The following is a 19,698-nucleotide window of genomic DNA, read 5'->3' on the forward strand; positions in this document are numbered from 1 at the left end:
TGGTGGACACGCCATTCTTTGCTGTCCCGTTTTGGTGAGCCTTGCTGGGACGAGAGAAAACCGGGCCTAGCACAGACTGATTTTACATGGATGCTCCATCAGACTACCGGTGTCGTAGCGAGAAAATACAACTAGAAAAAAGAAGGGGGGGGGGGGGGGGGGAAGAGAAAAAGTTCTGAAGCGAAACAAGAATACGATGCATAGAGGCGAGAAGAATACCAGTAAGCGGCAGGCGTGCAGCTCCAGGCATAGGAGGCTATTTCTATTCGTCAACGGGAGAAGGCAGGGCCGGTGTGGTGAGAGAGAGAAGAAGCGGGTTTCGTTTAGCGCGCTGATCGCACAACTACCACGAGACCCGAGACGAAAAAACGCAAGCATGCACCATACCGGCGTCCTGTCGCGCTTATGCCACAAAAAAAGACCGCATATGATATGACACCATGTTTTCCCTGCCATGTTAAGGTGCACAATTTATATCCAAATAAAGAAAGGCCCGGATAATGCTCAACTCGGTGGCAATGATCAGAACGTCAAGCTTGTTTTGGTTTCGAAATATTTTTTGTTTCGAACTGAATACCTCTTCTAAATTTTGGGCTTTTCTAGACTTTGAGTGTAGACAGGCATCTCTAGGCTCAAGAACTCCGAATTTCTTCATAACTGCATAAGAAATCCGTCTCCACTGATCGTCTACACCAACCGTGGGATACAAGGCCAATACAGCGTCCCAATACAGTGCGTCAGTGTCATAAGCCATCACAACGGCCATCATCGACGTCGTTGCCACTATAGCCAAAGGGTATATTTTAAGGCCGTACAGTGCGAAGGAGAGAAGAAAAGCAGAACGAACACATGACGAGCGCTTTCATGTGTTCTTCATCATCACAGTTACATTAGCTGATCAGTCATTGAGGGTCGATTACACAGCCGTAACAATAATCACAAGACCCGTTAGAAATGTATGAGGACAGGTGAGAGCAAATCAATGCTTCTCAGGTTGTTTTAGAGTGCATATAGTACGCGGATTTGTACGGTACACTTGGCCGCTACGAACGTTTGCCCCCTACCAGTAGCGTGTCGCTAGAGAGCGGACCGAAGAAAGGGATGCGGTGGTCGAAACCGAGGCAGAAAGAGGCTGAGCGAGGTGTTTCGTCGGAGCGGCCCTGCCGTCGGCGCATGCAATTGCACGCGTCAATAGTGTTCATTGCCACCGAAGCGTATGACCTCGATCGAGCCAAGAAGAGGCAGAAGAGGTCAGATTTGGTCGCGCGTTGGCGGCGCGTCTGACTCGAGTCTGCCGCTGAATCGGAGGGTCAGAAGAAAGTGAGGGAGAGCACTCATGCTCTGAGGAGGCGACCATCAGCCAGCTTTTCTTGCCACGTAGAGGAGCCAAAAGGAGAGGAAAGAAGTATGCCCGAGTGTGCGCCTTTGCCGGCAATCGGAGACGAATTCAGGGAGAAAAATATCGCGAAATGGGCTCGTCTTTCGGTACCTGAGCGCGAGAAGGGAATTTCAGCCGCAGTCACTACAAAACACGACCCGTGCCTCTATTTCCGAGGCGGACTGAGACCAAATCTATATCAGTAGAGTTGCAAATCACCGGCTGCCATGTGCGAAGAATGCAGCAAGAATGGAACAGCGGAGATAGCTGGATACTACTGATGGCGCTTGGGCGCTTTTCGTTAGGCAACGAAAAGAGAAAGTGCTGCTTGCTTGTTCGGCTTTGGTGCCGCGCAGAAATTCGGTAATTCCGAATTTCGGCGCGACAGAATTATTTTTAGCAGCACAGATAGCGAAAAAATAATTCTGAAAAAAGAAATCACTTCAGAGGAACGGTGCGCGGATGAGCATGCCATTTCTCGGCTAAACACACACACACACACACACACACACACACACACACACACACACACACACACACACACACACACACACACACACACACACACACACACACACACACACACACACACACACACACACACACACACACACACACACACACACACACACACACACACACACACACACACACACACACACACACACACACGCACACACGCACTCACACACACACACACACACACACGCACACACGCACGCACGCACACACGCACGCACACACACACGCACACACGCACGCACGCACACACACACACACACACACACACACACACACACACACACACACACACACACACACACACACACACACACACACACACACACACACACACACACACACACACACACACACACACACACACACACACACACACACACACACACACACACACACACACACACACACACACACACACACACACACACACACACACACGGGTGGCGCAGTGGTTACGGCGCTCGACTACTGTTCCCAAGGACGCGGGATCGAATCCCGGCCTCGGCGGCAGCTTTTCGATGGAGGCGAAAAGCAAGGCGCCCGTGTGCTGTGCGATGTCAGTGCACGTTAAAGAACCCCAGGTGGTCGAAATTTCCGGAGTCCTCCACTACGGCGTCTCTCATAGCCTGAGTTGCTTTGGGACTTGTTAAACCCCACCAACCAACCAACCAACACACACACACACACACACACACACACACACACACACACACACACACACACACACACACACACACACACACACACACACACACACACACACACACACACACACACAGCGCGCGCGCGCGCGCGCGGGATGCAAAACTATTGGTAATTGGCTATCTATAATATCGATAATTGTTTTGAAACTGCCGATAGTGTAAAAAGCTATCAATGATAACAGTATCGATGGACTATCGATAGTACCATAAATAGTATTCGATAGTGTCGCTATCGATAGTAAGACTGTCGATAGTAATACTTTATTGCCAGAACATATCTGATTTATTTCAAGATTTTAGGAGGCTTAACATCCCAAAGCTTAACGTCCGGGCACGCCATAGTGGAGTGCAGTGAGTGCGCGCGGTTGATATAGAATCGATAGTACTGTTAGGTACTATGTATAACGTTATCGATAGCACTATCGAAAGTAGTGACTATCGATAGCACTATAGATAGGTTTTTATTTTTATTTATTTGTTTTACTTATTTATTCATTCATTTATTTCTTTATTTTACCATCGTTAGTTCGCAAGTGACTCAACTCTCGGCAGGGTAGAACGGGAGAAAGAAGGTGGCTACACAGTATGAACTGAATAAGGGTAGAGGGGGAATTCACAAGCCGAGCCAACTTTTCCATAAGTGGACTTGCACGCAAACTATCCCGTTGTGTTACAATTACATGTGAAAAAGCGTGATCAACTGCCTAGACAAGGAGACAGCACTTGGGGGTGCAAATATTGATATGCAGAAAACTGAGCGTTCAACAATGTGGGGAGGTAATAGCAGCTCGCGATAGGTAGTGAGGTGTTGAAAGGGGTAAATGAACTTATTGTGGGTAGGGACCTCAGATCCGGACAGCAACAGTGAAGGAACTAGAATAAAAATAATGGAGTGGAGCGCATTTGACAGGGGAATACAGTCAGATCATGAACGGCAGTCTACTACCAGTATCATGTAAAAGGAATGTATGGGGGTGACTTCTTATCGTTTACTGACATTTATTTTACAAAATGACAGATAAATTGGCACAGTCTCCGCAGCTGGATTGTGCAAATAAGCTGACTTTATATAGCACATTCATTGAACGGATAAGTAAGTAAATTTAACTTATCACATATGTTAGCAGTGCGGTTACTGGACGTAAAAATACGCATTATTAAAAAAGCTCTTTAAATTGGCTTCGTCGCATTCGCATTGCATATTTTTAAAATGGAGCGAATCGCATTTACTATGTACAAAACACAGATGCCGTTTGTTTACCGATAATGTCGAAAAGTAAAAAAAGATAGATTTCAGCGAAAAATTCACTAGAAGCGAACACATTCACTGATATGTGATACAGGAAAGCCAATTCAACGAGCTTTTAAGTGGCAGTTTTTTGACGTTCGATATTTCAAACCTCATTATTGGTTAAGCAAATTTTGAAACTGCGCTTACCGTCTATGTCAACTGCCTTCAGTTTCTCAATGTACTTTTCTCCCATGAAATAAAAATAAGAAGTTACCTAGGTAGTTCATTTTAGTAATTAATCACCATATTGTTGGTCTCCATAATGCGCATAATATCCGTCTGCGTCTGCACAGGCCACACCTGCCTTCTCTTACAGTTTATGAAATAACAATTTCCTAGCATTAAATAAAAATTACAAGGTAAAACACCTGTACATTACCGGTATTCTTTTATTGGGGCAGAAATGCGGAGACCGCAACCAAAAAAGTTAGCTTAAATTGAGAACGCCGTGAGCTCTGGAAATGAAAACGATATGTGTAAAGTTAGGAGGCAGGAAGAGAGTAAAGTGGATGAAAGAGCAAATGCAAGGTGATGGCATCCTAGTCGAAATCAAGAAGTGGGCTTGGGGAGGACATGTCATGCGAAGGCAAGATAGCCGATGATCGGGAAGGCAGGCAGGGGGGTGGTAGAAAGTTTGATGGGCGGACGAGATAAGAACGTTTTGACTGTGCAGGAGTTAGGTCGAGTTTATTTGAGGGATATTTGAGAGGTATTTGCTCTGCACTGAGCGTAGCTAGGCTAATGATGATGATAATGGCGGCGCCCATCTTGTAAGCAATCGTCCCCAGAACTAGTTGCCTATCCTTTTCTGCTCTTCGCTCATGCCTCGACCATTCACTTGTTATGGAGTTGCGGCCGTATACCTGTCTCGTAACGACCCAAAGTACAGAACTCTAAACACTTTTCCGCCTTTTATTTCTTAATGATGCGAAAATATTTTTCAATTTTAAAAATGCGAAGCTACAGAACATGTACTGATGCGGACAGCTAAATGACGATTTCGGGTGGCAATTTCGCAATCCCTCAAGTCTCCCTGCTTTCTTGCGCATTACCTGAGTTCGCGAGTGGTAGAGTGGAAGACAGAAAAATGAAAGGTAATTAAGGACGGTTGCAATAATGGCATTGTTCTCAAATTTTATTTCTCGTAATACTGCATCGTTGTCAACGCCTCGATATATTCGGTAACCACAAAGGATAATTGTATTTAGTTACCTTGTCTCGCCCCAAGATAATGCTGCATACTTGAGACGATTTCTATATGTAATGCATGCAAGGAGCTTTTGGATTCAATAGCTACTATTTTTTTGTCTCGTATATGATAACTTCCCAATTAAACCACTCGTGAACCTTTCAAAGTATTTTATTACCATGCTCAGACAGGGAGCGCGCTAGGTTGAGCAAGCTTGGGAGGACGCTGTCGTTATTTATGTTTCAACCGCCAGTTTGTTACAGATCTGTCAAAAACTGCGCCGCAATGAATCCGGAAGCACCATTAACGCAGTAAGCGCTTCGATTGTCTAAAATATTTAATTTTAAAATCAGCTATTCACCTATTCACGTCTCTGTCGAATTTCAGGCTTCACACAACGATCAGATTGCTTAATCAGAAGAACAAGGGTTATAAGAGGAGGGTACAAAAATTTCAACTGAAAATATTGAATTGCACCTCGTCAAATTATAATTTATCCGTATTTCCTTAAAGCATCGCAATGGTCAATGGGTGCTTTGCATTTCCTTGTGCGTACCAGATATCCGTGGATGATTGCACAGTACGGCTTGTATGCGTGCAGAGCTGGAAAGGAAATGAGGCAGGCACTCGCGGGTGGATCCCCAAAATACACGCACTTCAATCACGGACGCAGTCGTCTTCTGCCGGGTGGAGACGGAGCCCTCCCTTGCACCACTTGAAGAGCGACGCGGAAACGAGCTTATGAGCGACCGACGACTAATCAAACACTCGCCCGGATGAATGCTTGCCTGAGACTCTGCACGAAGGTCGCCCACTCATCGCAGGCAGGCGGAGTGTTAGCTTTGTTTCCCGGCCTAGCTGTTTTTGTCGATTCCTTGCCAGGTGGCGCAGACGCGGCCTTTGTTCCATCTGGTGCAGAGACAGACCGATAGCGACCTTGGAGGAAAAAGAAGCCCCCCCCCCCCCCCCCCCCCCCCCCCTCCTGCAAAATTCTACTGTCACTTTCTTTTCTCGCCGTCTCTGGCGTAAGCCATGTTTTCCAGAATACCTTATTTGCCCGCACATCGCTAGCGGTACTCGATTTAGTCGCTTTCTTTACTTTTAATTCGATGCAACGGGATGACGAAATCATTCTACCCACGTGCTGTCTCCGTAAATAAGGTGTGATCAAACTCAATCAGTGTTCTGCACTGCATGCAGGCTTAACCAAGCCTCTCGGGAAAGCACTTCAAAGGAGACGTCCGTTTCCTTTAACGTCACTCATGCTATCGGCCGTAGTGTAGGACCAAGTATGGACATTCAGATGTGAAAATGCAAACTGGCAGCGGTGTGATTCGATCGATTAAAAGCGTCACTATGTCCTTGCGTCCTTGTGTACTTATACGCGAGTGACGGTCGGAATTGACATTTGAAGTACATAGACGCAGTGCTTGCTTAACCCTCTTTGGTGGCACTCCTTATTTCGCTTCTAAATCGATATTTTCCCGCCTCAGTAAAAAATAATGCAAATTCTTCATTTTACCTGCGCAGCGCATAAACTGAAAATTCTCCATTCAGATGTAAAATGCATATCACAGAACTTGTCACCATCACGATGGCAATAATATTTATATAAACACCTGATGAATAATGGAATCACTTTCTGCTTCAAGGGTGTGCACACGTTGATTCAGGCAGAACACAAACTGATATTATTGCTATAACCGAATGCAATTCAAGAACACAGCAGCAGATGCCTCTGCGCTAAGCACCTGGCATGCATCATGTGCGGAGTCGCCATCTCGGGGGCCCCGGATATGCATGGCGCACCTTTGTGTACGGATCTTATGAGGCAGTTTACGCATTCATTTGCCTCCTTCGCTCATCGCCCATGCACAAAAATATGCTAAGGATGACTAAGATACTCCTTAATGTAAGCCACTCAGGTGTTTTTGCGATATATTGCGGCAAAGAATTTGAGAGATGCTTGTACGTATGTGTATGTGCAGTTACAAAGCACTCTTTCTTACGAGCCAAAGAGGATTTCTTAGAAGGAAAGAAGAGCCACGAGCGAGCGGGGTATCATAGCGTGAGGCTATTCTTATTCTTGCTCTGAGAAATCCTATAACTCATGATTCTCACATGACTCTATGTGGCTCAATTACACCTGCAACGACAACAACGGCGACGCTGCTCAACCGCCGAACGGGCGCGTAAGAGCTCCGTTCTAAAACAATAACTGCAACAACAACAACAAAAGTTGTCATCGTGGTCGCTCTGTCATAGGAGCTAAAACTGCCAGGTCATCACTGATGGGTTACTTCAGCCTCTCAGGTGCATAGAATTCTTAGGCACCTGCGTTGAACTGCTTTTTAATTCTTACGTTGAAGATGTATCCTAGCCTCCATCCCCAGAACAGAACAAAAAGAATAGCGTTTCCATGTACATACATTCTCCTTTCCCTCGCCTATTATCTCTGTGGAGACAGACACGCTGACCATATGGCATACATGACGAACAGGAAAGGGCTTCCAGCTATTATATGTAACGCAGTACAAGCGGAGCGGCCTCGCGCAACCACTTCGCTGACTGTCAGGAATCGATCCTGCCCACAAGCGCGCTCGATCAAAACTACTGTGCCGGGAGCATGGCAGCACAAGTATTTAGAAATGCAAATCTATAATAATCAGGTTTGTAATTATTTCCATGCACAACTGGTATCAGTGGACTCTGGCCCAGCAAACGGTTATACGAGACGCATCAGATGTTTATTACGGCGCTTATTATTGTCTTTTCAAATTGTGAAGATCAGGATATTGACACTGTACGAGCCGTACGTCTGAATGTTGACTGTGAATAGAAAATGCTATGTGCACGAACAGATGGTGACGATTGAGTTCAAGTGATCATCAGTTAATTGGTTTATTTTAAAGGCAAATGTCGGATGTTTCTCTTGGTGTATACGATTATACATTGACGACAGGTGCGAATCTTCCCGAGGTGAAATATACAAGCAAAAAAGACGTGGGAAAATTTTGATTTCGTTACCCATCTGACTACGTCAGCATGGTTTACTTGAAACTAAATTCTCATCTTGCGTCGTCGCTAAAAGCGTTCTAGCTGCCTCCCAGCACTCAGTTTTCTTCAGCGAAAAATTGCGTATTGCACGCCAAAGTCAGCGGAACAACGAATGCGTTATGCATCAGGCTGGGGTCGCTAGTACAGGGCGCCAACGCCAGTGCATCTTCATTACATCGCGGCTTCAATGAGGCTTACAGGCCGGTGTACGCTGTAGCTCGCACTATTATCACTTAACTGTTCTGTTCCAGAATGCTGCACGGAACCAGCGTACGTAAGTAGCTTGTAGTGACTGGTGCTTTGTGCCGGACATCGTCGACGATCAAGCACGTCTGAAACCCTCTGCTCAGTACTGCACATGTGAGGAAATTTGATTATGTGGTCTTAAAAAGGTATAGTTACGTCGAACGCTAGTTATGGAACAGCTCTTGCCCCTGCCGAGAAGCGAAATAAATAGCCTTTCCAAGTGAGCTTCGCTCTGTGGTCGCATAATATCGTGTCCAGTCGCGATGAAACACGAAACGAACGCATAATAAAGGCCTGTGGGGAAACTGTCACCTGAAGAAAGCCACGTACGCAGGCGGAAAATTCGGCAAATAATGTTCATCACGCACGACCACGTCACCACATTTGTAATCGTCAAGGCCTGGGACACGGAATAAGACGATTAGAGTCTGAAAGGAGGGAGTGCCGAGAAGGTCCCTGGTGGCCTGCGCTTCCTGCATGGCCATCAACCTCTTCAGGTAGAGCCTTACTTTGAAGTTTCTCGTTCAGGGCTTCAACGGGCGCAGCCGAATAGAATTGTGTGGCAGCCTATATTTATTCTTACAATCTGCCGCGGCCTCGGCGGCTCTTCGTGCTCGTCCAACCCTTCTTTGGAAGGTGTTTCGACGGGCGCTTTGCTCGGAATGTGTTACCCTTTCATTTTAAATTGTGCCGTCACTGACGAACGACTCGCCGCCGGTTCAGGTGGTGCGCAAGAAGATACGTCAACCTGTCCATTTTTTACTGCTCTCTTCTCTTTCTAACAGCAGCGCGAGACTTGCTGTCCTGAGTGCCTGAAATTTCGTCAATTGACAAATGTTTTTGGATGAAGTGTTCCGGGTTTTTTCGTGTTTGAGTCACACGCGTTCTCCTCTGCTCTCCGAGAGTTATCAGGAGCTGCCTATTCGCACGCCAAGACGTTCACGTTTTTTTACACGGGTTTATGGCTTTATTTAGTACACCAGCTCTGCCAAATGAATATTGCGGTTCAGAATATTTTTTGACTGTTGGCTTTTATTTTATCTCACTTACGGTAGTCTAGTTTCTTCGTATCATCGCTTCATTCATTGTATGCAATGTAGCTTCTTTTTAACTAGAGTGTACTACAGTAAGCGTATACTAAACAGAGTATACAACTATTTTGCAAATAAATATTATGCTATCTTTCCAACTTTATACATCGACCAAAATACGAATGGATGCAGCTAGAAAGAATGTGAAGATTATTTTATGAATTTTCCGCGTTGAACATACTTGACGAGCTGCTGTCAATTTGTTCGCTTGTAACTTTGAACGTATGCGACGATTTAAAGTCTTCGTACGCGGGATTCATTTTCATGTCGCAAACAGGCCGGTGTCGGCATTGCCCTCCGTTGTAACGCGATTTATCCCGTCCATGCGGTGGCCCACAGGAAAACCTGCCATCGTACTGCGCGTAAGTTCAAGCTTCGCCTTAGGAGTGGATGCCATAGCACCATTAAGACGTACCTTGTAATTATTCCGCGAATGTTCCTTTCTAATCACACAGCTGTTCATTAGCATACAGTCGTATACAGGGAAGCATACACTAGGCGCACCTTTCACTACTTGCGCGCCATCGGTACTGCCCAGTACCGATGACGCGCAAGTAGTGAAAGGTGCGCCTAGTGTATGCTTCCCTGTATACGACTGTATGCTAATGAACAGCTGTGTCATTAGAAAGGAACATTCGCGGAATAATTACAAGGTACGTCTTAATGGCGCTATGGCGTCCACTCTTAAAGCGAACCTTGAACGTTCCCCTATGTTTTTTTTTTTTTTCGTTAACACAAAACATTGCATAAAGAATTTTTTGTTATGTTTCATTTTGATTCGGTTCAATACAAGCTTGTTTTTCCCCACAACAACTGCTGAAGAGAAGTTCAATGCATCATAAAACCGGGCGAAAAGACAAGGGACAGAGAAGAAAGCGACGGGACAAAGCGCGGTTTTATGATGAATTTGTCCGGGCTTTGTCCCTTGTCTTTTCAGGCGGTTTTATGATGCATTCCATTACTAGTCATCAAATAGCCCTCCTCTCGCTATTAGAGAAGTCCAACGCCTCGAGTGGTGTTCCACATTGCGCAATGAACTCACTCTATTTTAACGCCTTCGAGCCATTGCACTCACACCCATCTTACCGACTGCGGCAGATTCGGCATGGTACATGGTCTTGCCGCGGAACGTTCGAAATCTACCTGAGGAGCGCAAGCACAAGCGACAGCAGACGCTTGACTGTAAGCGATGGCAGTGGCAAGATACGCAGAATTGTGTACGAGAAACTGCGAAGCGCAAGCGCAGCGTAATTGCTCCCTAATTTCAACATCATACATCAAGCTGCACTTCAGCGAGCCCACTGCAGTATAACTCAAGACCAGAGATCGAGCAACGCCCCCATTAGCAGGTTTAGAGTCGAGAGGCTTGCATTCGTGCCACCGCTGGATAATTCCGCGCTCACTCGGCAGCGATTTTCCAATTATCAACGTGCTGACATAACCACAGCAATCGCCGTCATGCATGCCGGTTCAATTTGCCTCGGTTAAAGGGGGTGACTTCTGGTAAGGTCACACGAATCAGTGACCGCTGATAAGTATTTGCAGCAGTGTCACGAATGCAAGAGGTTTCTATAACTTTGACCCAAGTGGCAAACTTGTTAGCAGGCTAGCTTTTCTGCATAACCTCCGTTCGCATCGGGAAGCGGGTTCTTCGGGGGCACAGGAGAGGCGCCAAGTTTCTGCGTACCTTCGACTGGCGTGCTCCCTTTGCAGCCCGGAGGTATGAAACATGTCATGTTCGAGCGAAAAAAAATCAAAAGAAAAGAATTACGTACTGGGGCTGCAGTTCTTTCCATCCCTTACAAGAAGCGATTGGGCATAGACAGGAGACTCAAGAATGTAGTTTTTATCCGCATGTTGGCTTCAGGATTTATTCGTTTTGAGCCCAAAAGCATCACCGCGAATGTAACGTCCACTTGATGAATGTTTAAATTGAAAATGTCTTTAGGAGACACAACCGTGTCACAAGTGGTTGGCTTTATCGCCCCATAATATAAAGTGCTGCTGTAGCGGAGAGGTTACGAGCAGTACAGGGTAACGAAATCGTCTCGGTATCACTAGTAACAACATGCAAATCTCCAAACGTTAGCACGTTCTAGGGAGGCTACTGAATAAGTGATGCCTGCTCTGATGCTAGAACATTTCTCGCGTATTAAGATCAGGCTGCCTTTTGCCTATGCGTGAACTTATATGAACCTTTTTCAAGCGCTATTGCGAAAGTAATTGAAATCGCCTGCTGCGTAGAAACGAAGGATTTATATGCCGCGTCTATCCCCTTCTTTTTATCCCTTTATTGCTAGCTAGAACCCTTCGCTGCCTGTCGCCGCGCAGCTCAGCGTCGTCCAGGTACAATGAAACCCAAAGCGTCTTTTCGCAATCGTTTTCAGAGCACAAATCACAGAGCGCGCAGCGATTTTCGTCGCGTTAGAGTAAAGTGTCTTTACGAGTCGCTCCTAAGACAATGCGGGCGCTCCGATTTTCTTGCGCCAAACAACGCAGCATCTGCCCGAAAGGAGAGCACCGGAGCATGAACGAAAACAGAAAGGGGCGCGTGCCGGTAGCTAGATCCCCCCCTTCGCGTGACCGAAGGTCGGCGCGACGCGTGCATCAGGCGCACCGCGGCGGCGGTGTCTTCAAGTCGGTGGTCGCCGTGACGCGTGCCGCTCTCAGCACGTTGCTCAATGGCGACGGGAAGAAGGGGAGATATTACCTCTTCGCTACGAAGTCTTTGTGTCTAAAATGTGGCGCTCCATAATGGTTCCATAGTGAGCCCAATTTGGAATCCTCGCGGCGAATATAATGTCCAAAGACACAAAAGCGAGCCTATGTGCACGGCGTGGAAAACTATTTGAGAGAGGGCAACAAACGCGGTTTAAAGGACGTCGTAATTTTTTGGTGCCACGCTGCACGATGCACGTGATTGTAACCACCAACGCCTTGGATGCAATGCAAGGGCGCGTTCGTTAGGTGATCGCACCCTTTGTTGTAGCTTCAGGAGCCACTGGATTATGAGTTGCGATAGTCTAGCTTGTTAGAAACAATACCCCAAAAATGACCTCTCATTGCATCATGCAAAGGGCGCAGATTTGAAGGCTTCCCGGATGGCTTACAAGGACGCTTGTGTTCTGCCAGAAAGCAGGGCGTTTATTTGGCCATATAAGGAAACCTTCTGTATATTGTCTTCTTTTCTTTTTATAAAAAGCCTAGTTTTTCGGTAATTTTATGTATCTTTGATCCCTTATGTTGGAAGAGTTTCATAAATAAACTACAACTCACACATTTGCAAGAAATTTGCCTGTGCGCTGTACGACATCAATGCATGTTCAAAACCCAAATAGGTCTGCAGCCCTTGACTACGGTGGCTCTTTTTTTTTTCCCTTCTTTAACTGGCTCCGTCATTAAAAACGCCGAAAGCGGCTGGTGCGTCCAGTGTGACCTGAAACAGCCTTCTACTGCCCCCCCCCCCCCCCCCCCCCCGCACACAGACAAAAGATTTTTGCAATAAATGGTTTAGTTTTCTCATAATTTTATACTAGACTATGTAAGACGTCCCTAAACCAAGAAAGTCGGGACTTTCAGCTTGACTTTCTGGTTTTTTTTCAGTCGAAAAGAAATTTTGTCCAAATTTTTCTTGAATAAAAAAATACAACCTGTTGACTTGACTTCAACGGTCGGCATCGGCAGCGAGTATGGTCTTCCTTTACAAATAGTCATCTATTGTGATGATCGTCCTTTGCACGTTCATTAATTCTTACTCTCTTCCTTTATTTAACCCCTTCAAGGTGTGACGGGAAGATGCTTACCCGTTCCAAGTTTCCACCGACTTTCAAGCTCACCGAAAGTATTTTTCCCAGCCGAGGCATTTTCCGCTATCTCTTGTCATCTATGCGAAACTTGAAAATGTACGGTTGTGCTGTCTCGTGCGAAAAGAGAAGTTATTTAAAAAAAAAAAAAAACAGAAGTTTAACGCATTCTGATCCCCATTACTAAAGCCGTCCAGTGATGACTTTCTTTGACCCGCCGTGATGGCTGAGTAAAGCAAACTTACTTTTACTTGCATTACAGTGATGCAGCCAGGCTCCGGCAAAAAAGAGAATGACTTTGGCCTGAGAGAGCCCGAGCCTCCTTACAAGGCCTACAGCAAGTGCAAGCAGTAAATGTAATACGTAAACCTTACATACACATCACCATAATAAAATACACAAAATACAACCGCACATCTAACCATCGAAGAGAATCGCTCAGATATGTTCATTAACGACTATGCACACAATTCGTGAACAATGCAAATGCCACGTATTAGAACAAATGAAACATCAAGGAGGATAATAAAAACACATTGTCGTATATAGAGTGCGTAGTCTAGATGTTCCTCAAAAAACTTTTAGAAATTGGTTTATTAAGGAAAGTGTAATGCATGTGCGTGTGTGCAAAAAAATGAACTTTCAATTAAAAGTAATAACGGGACTGCATGACGTATCATCTTTCATTTGCGTTCCGTGCAGCAAAAGATAATTTTCCAGCGTGTTTTTTTTTTTTTCTCAATATGTATGACACTGAGCTTGGCTTGAGGCATGACAAGCAGGAGGAGGAGGAAGATGAGGAGGAAAGGCAGGAAGGTTAACCCATAACAGCAACTTGTTTGCTACCCTGCACAGGGGGAAGGGGGTGAGGGGATATAAAATTTGTGAGAGAGGGATGGGTGAAGTTAGTAGTCACATGCATGTAGAAAGCTATGGTCACAGTTAGAAACAGATTCTTCCTTTTTTTATTTGTATCGAATGGCTAAGGAAAATTCATTTAAGATTTGAATTAGTACTGTCTTGAACCGCTTAAACAACTCTTAAGCATTTGCAAGGCTATCAGCATTAGCTATTGACTATACGTATATGTTGTGTAAGTTAGAAACAAGAAACAAGCCCGTAGAAAGAAACAAGCTTGAGTGTGACATGAATGCGACATGTGCAATGTATTACAAATGACTCATTTAGCCGAATTGAGTAGATAGGTCCGAGATTTTGTGAGCATTTCAACGCATTTCTTAGATGAAGTAATGTGGGAGCCCTGCCTATGCTGTCAAAGAGAACTCTCAAAGTTTTTAAGGTATCTACAACTTTTACAGCGCAGCTGTCAATATTCGACCTAAGACCTGCTGTAACAACCTTGTACCTTTAATAGAAAACTCACATTTGTTCTTTAGTGTATATTACTATAGAATATGCCGTACTCTACAGTTTTGTAGTATACAGTTAATATTTGAAGCAGTTGAATGCTAATTACTTTGAGCAAATGGTTATATTACCTGTATAAAAAAGGCACTTTGATAGGCTTTTCACATTTATCACATAGACGCATAAAATAGACAATAGCAATTTTAGAATAATATCCCGTGGGACGCTCACATAGGTTGAAAAATTGAAACGCCCCATCGCACTTTTTAACCATTGATGTCGATGCTGTAGGTAAAACATTCGAGGCAAAGTTGCGGTGTACGGATTCCATACCTTTATAAATTTTAGAATATCGTCTGATTATTTAGGCGATCAAAAGCCACCGAGAAATGCACAGAAACGCTTATATGCCTACTTCCTTTGTTTCGAATACCTCGACGATTATTTCTTTAAGCAGTGGTACGGCTGTTTCAACAGGCCTATTGGGGCGAAACTCATGTTGTGACGGATCCGTCATAGATCGTGCTATCTAAGCATTTGGAAGAAGAAAAAAAAAAAACAGGAGCACAGATATTGTTCTATAGTAACGTGATTTTGATGCACCATGCAGCAGAGTAGGCGACGAAACACAGGAGAAGCAGACAATACACACATACACATAAACAAGGACAATGCTTGTTTATGTGTATGTGTGTATTGTGTGCCTCTCCTGTGTTTTGTAGCCTACTCTGCTGCGTGGTGCATCATGTCGTCTGACCAACTAGCTCGACTTTCAACGGCAATGTGTTTTATTGGCATTTTTTACTAACACAATGACCTTGAAGATTTACATTATTTGGGAAAGGTGCTTGAAGAGGAAGACAGCTAGGACGCTCAGCTTCCGTGCTGGAGTAACCGGGTTCGAACTCTGTTGCGGAGACCGTATTTTGAAGATAGTGAAGCGCCCTTGTAGTGTGAGAGGTCAGTGCACGTTTAAGATCCCCAGGCAGTCGAAATTATTCCTGACCCTTCAAATACCCTTCAAATAATGCTTCCTTCGTTACCTCACGGCGCATTATGCCATGATGATTATTAAATCTTAAGGGACTCATCCTTACCATTCAGCCAGGTAGTAAAACTGCATGGCACAGCGAGCGGCGCTGAATTCGTATAGAACGCCGCGGTCATGCAGAGAATTTGTTCAGCTTCGAACTGACGTTAGGAAAAATCATTTTTATGGATCAATATTAAAGGAAAATGAACAGCCCGACTGCTTTCAACCTGCAGCTGGGGCACTATAAAAACAGTCCTTGAAGCTATACAATACGCAAAATGCATTTGAATCCAGTTTCTGCGGTTTCTTCGATGAAAAACGCAATATACGATCGCTGCGAGAAAGCCGCCAAGAAGGAAGTGAGCAGAAATCAAACGCTCGTGCGACAGCATTGCCGACACTGTGATGCAAAGAAGAAACGAGGGGTTTTCTTTCTGGGAATACCACCCGGCAAACATACGCGCATTGCGCACGTCCAGCTATTCGAAAGATGTGCAGAGAAGAATGTACGCCCCATTGTCTCCCAGTTTTTTTTTTCCTAGAACGCATTGAATGGCGCTCTCTTCTCCCAGTGGCCTGCTTATCTCCGCATCACTTGGCTGACAGCCCGACGTGCATTTGCGGCGGCGGAAGAGCGCGCCCGCTGCTGCTACCGTGCGCTGAGTGAAAGACGGGGAGCGAGAACATGTCGGAACGGGGTGGCTGGTGCCACTACATGTATGAAGTGTGGGCGGACATGCTTTCTTCGTGATTTTACACAGACGTCCGCCATTGCAAAATACAAAAGGAAAATGTAGCGAGTGTGGTCAGGTCATAATTAAATGTTCCGTCCCCACCGCGTCGCTTCATTTTGAGGATTAAACTTCTTTTCCCAGCACCTATGGAAACGTAATGTTTGAGTGCTCAATGAAATCAAGAAATCAAACCATGATTGCTCTATTGCGCCGCAGCTACGCAAATGTAGATAAAATATATAGTAACTGTTAGAATGTATTACGTGTATTCAACAGTATTGGTGTGACGACCACAGGTTACTATGGATGCATAAAACACCGTTGAAGACAGAGCGTACAGAGCAATGCACAGTATAAAGCATGTACGGCAGCTAATCGACATATTGGATGACAATATAGCTTGAAGAGGTCGAAGCTTTATTCTTGTCACAACCTAATAAGAGGAGGCTCAACCTTGGAAAACTAACCCGGGACAGGAGGAATCTGAGGTTCCCAATATCAACGACCGAGCTAGCAGGACACCAGAGTCTAAAAACTCCTAAGAGCAGTTTTCATGAAGAGTTGGAACACAGTTATTCCCTTCTTGTCAAATATGCACGGAAACTTAACACGCGGGGCTTGAATGAGGAATAGAGAAATCCAAAACGCTAGCACGGCCAATTATTAAGGAATAATGTACGAAAATAAAGAGACTGTGAGCTTGTTAGAGGAACGCGGAATTCTGAATTATTTTGGCTGCAGTGGTTTCGATTCGGCAAATGGTGAAAATAATACAATGGCAGCAATTTTTGATGGACAATTAGCGGGCGTAAGTTTAAAAGGAAAGATATAGATCTCTCCGGAACATAGGAAAGGTTGCAGACATTCTATGAAATACTTAAACTTTTAGATTGGATTTCTTTTAGTACGAGAACGTTTACACCCTGACATGCTTGGGTAATCATAAATTGAAAGATGAGCTGGTTTTTCAACCTATGCATTATATGAGGAAACATCCTCCTCGTTTTTGTGGTGCTGTCACTATCGTCTTTCTTCTCGTGGCATTTGTGTCCTAGGAAGTAACGTCGCTCGCTTTCCCTGTCGACAATATTTTTTTATGCAGGGTGCAAGAAAACCCCTTACATCGCTGCCGGCCTCTGAGCAATTCAAAACGTATGTTTGTGGGGGTGAAAATATGAAGGACATTTGGTGGATTATCATCATTTCTTTAACAAACCACGAAGAAGGTGGATTTGTGCGCCTGTCTAGGTTTTTATTTGTGAGCTTATCCTTCACCTAGAGTTTATATTTTGATATACCTCGAGGCGGAAATAACGTGAGAAATTGAAACTCGGTGGCTCTAAAAACTTTATCTTGATGAAACTCAAAGTTTCTGTTCCAAGAAAAGCTGGCACCATCAGTGCTGTTATAAACGACAAGAAAAAAAAATAAAAAAAAGCATGCTGTCGAATAAATAGCAAACTTCGGCGTATTCACAGCATCGATAAAATAAGGCACAACGACCTGAAAGTGCGACTTGAGTAGGTGATGGCTGGAGGCGACTTTTCGGGCTTGTGCTCGTACGGGCCCTCTACCTCCCTTAAGATCACACTTATATTAACTTTTTTGCCATCGCACTCTGTTCACTTTGCTTTGTTTAGGAAATCGTCCATGGTCTTACGGCATATAAAAAATTGTGGATTGCACATTGCTATTTTTATTGAGAGTCGCCATTGCCAAAATATAACAAGCCAAGCTACAATGCCCAAAGGAAACCGACATACTTGCACTATTCCGATGTTGGCTTATTGGGCAGCTGCTCTGTCCGGCAGCAAGATGTCTCAAATTTATTTTAGGTTGAATTTCACGCGCACAACGGGCACCTCATGCGTTCCATGATTTATGAAGGGTTCCTCATGCATGTTCCATTCCCTGTAAATGTTTCGCGAAGTCAAGGATAAATTTAACTCTTCTTCTACTTTTAACAATGCCAGTTGTGATTATTGTTCTCTTTCTTCTTCGAGGTAGGAGAGATAACAAGCGGTGTATAAATCGCAGTCCTATTTTGGCTAATTATTCACGCTGCTCGACCATTTAACACCCTAGCGGATTCGGGAGAACCAAGCCTGTCACAAACCGATTGTCATTTATGGCACCTGACGAGTCAGCCTCATCGTGTGTCTTGTGGCATTCTCTCGCCGGAAGCGGCGAATAGGGCTCGTCCAACACAAATTTTATTCAGCTTAAATATGGTGGTAAAAGCCCTGAAAGACGATTTTGTGTCAATTATTTTTAAAAATGTCTTTCAGGGGAAAACTAAACCGGGCAATTTATGGAACGGCAGCTAAAGGGCTACACTAATAATAAGGTCCAAGCCAGGAGAAACAGAGAGCAACTGCTCCGACTCACGTCCAATGATCTGTGGGTTGCGCTCCCAGACGTGCACACCGCTGGTGGGCCTGCCGAAAAACTCGTCCCGTACACTTGCCAGCACAAGCAGGTATTCGTCCGGCTTGGGGTGCGGATTCACAAACAGGTACAGTAGACACATCGTCGTCACAGAGGGCGATCAGTCAGACGAATGACGTCCAAGTCAAACGGAGCAAGTGAAAACCAGTAGAGAGGCTGAGAACTGCAGGGCGTACCGTGCCGATGCGCTTTCCAATGACTTCTTTGAACGCGGTGAGTCTGCACGACAGAGACGAATACCGGACGCACTTTCGGTTTCGAGACGGGGCACCCCTTTTACTCTCTCCGAACGGCTCCTCTCTTCGGCTGTCGCGCGCGCCTTCCATTTTTGAAGCAGACAACGGCTCGTGACGTCAGCGCGCCAACCAGCCAATCGCGTGTCGGCGCGCTCAGTTTGTTCTGGCCAGCGCGCGACTGCCCTTGAGATGAAGAGCGGAGAGATGATGTGTGAGGCGATGGGGCGCGTGGCTCTGGAGCGTCCGAAGCAGAGGCGAGGTTCTGTTTGCTCGGTCTTTCCTGCCTGACACGCGCGAAATGTCTGCGAAATCGCATTTCAAGGTTGGCCGGAGAAAGGCACCTCTTCTGTCTTGGCGTGGTAGAGGGAAATGATTGGTGTTCTTCAGCGGTGCTTCAGACATTATTTGCACTGTACCGGCGCCCTGAGCCCCTAAGCGAGCGAATGATGCGATCGCCTTGGACCTTTTGTTCCGCCATTACCCTCGCTTCTTTTCGTGAGGGGAACGGAGAAGAATGTTCAGCGAAAAAGGAGCTCAGTTGTGCTTGCTTTCTAAGGGTCGATGCTGGCAGGACTTTTCGATTACGCTGAAACCTATT

The 19,698-nt window shown here is 45.3% G+C and overlaps 1 protein-coding gene across 1 annotated transcript in view; it reads right to left on the minus strand.

Moving 5' to 3' along the window:
* Positions 1-19,125, minus strand: part of LOC146198101 (transport and Golgi organization protein 2 homolog) — a 55,849-nt gene extending 36,724 nt beyond the window's left edge. Inside the window, exon 1 of the mRNA XM_084593425.1 lies at positions 18,805-19,125. Within this exon, the coding sequence (XP_084449551.1) occupies positions 18,805-18,946 (142 nt within the window). The 5' untranslated portion in view covers positions 18,947-19,125. The remainder of the gene's footprint in view (positions 1-18,804) is intronic.
* Between the last annotated feature and the right edge of the window lie 573 nt (positions 19,126-19,698).

Source organism: Amblyomma maculatum, chromosome 2, assembly GCF_055883805.1.
Source record: "Amblyomma maculatum isolate TAMU_Amacu chromosome 2, ASM5588380v1, whole genome shotgun sequence".
Classification (NCBI taxonomy): Eukaryota; Metazoa; Arthropoda; class Arachnida; order Ixodida; family Ixodidae; genus Amblyomma; species Amblyomma maculatum.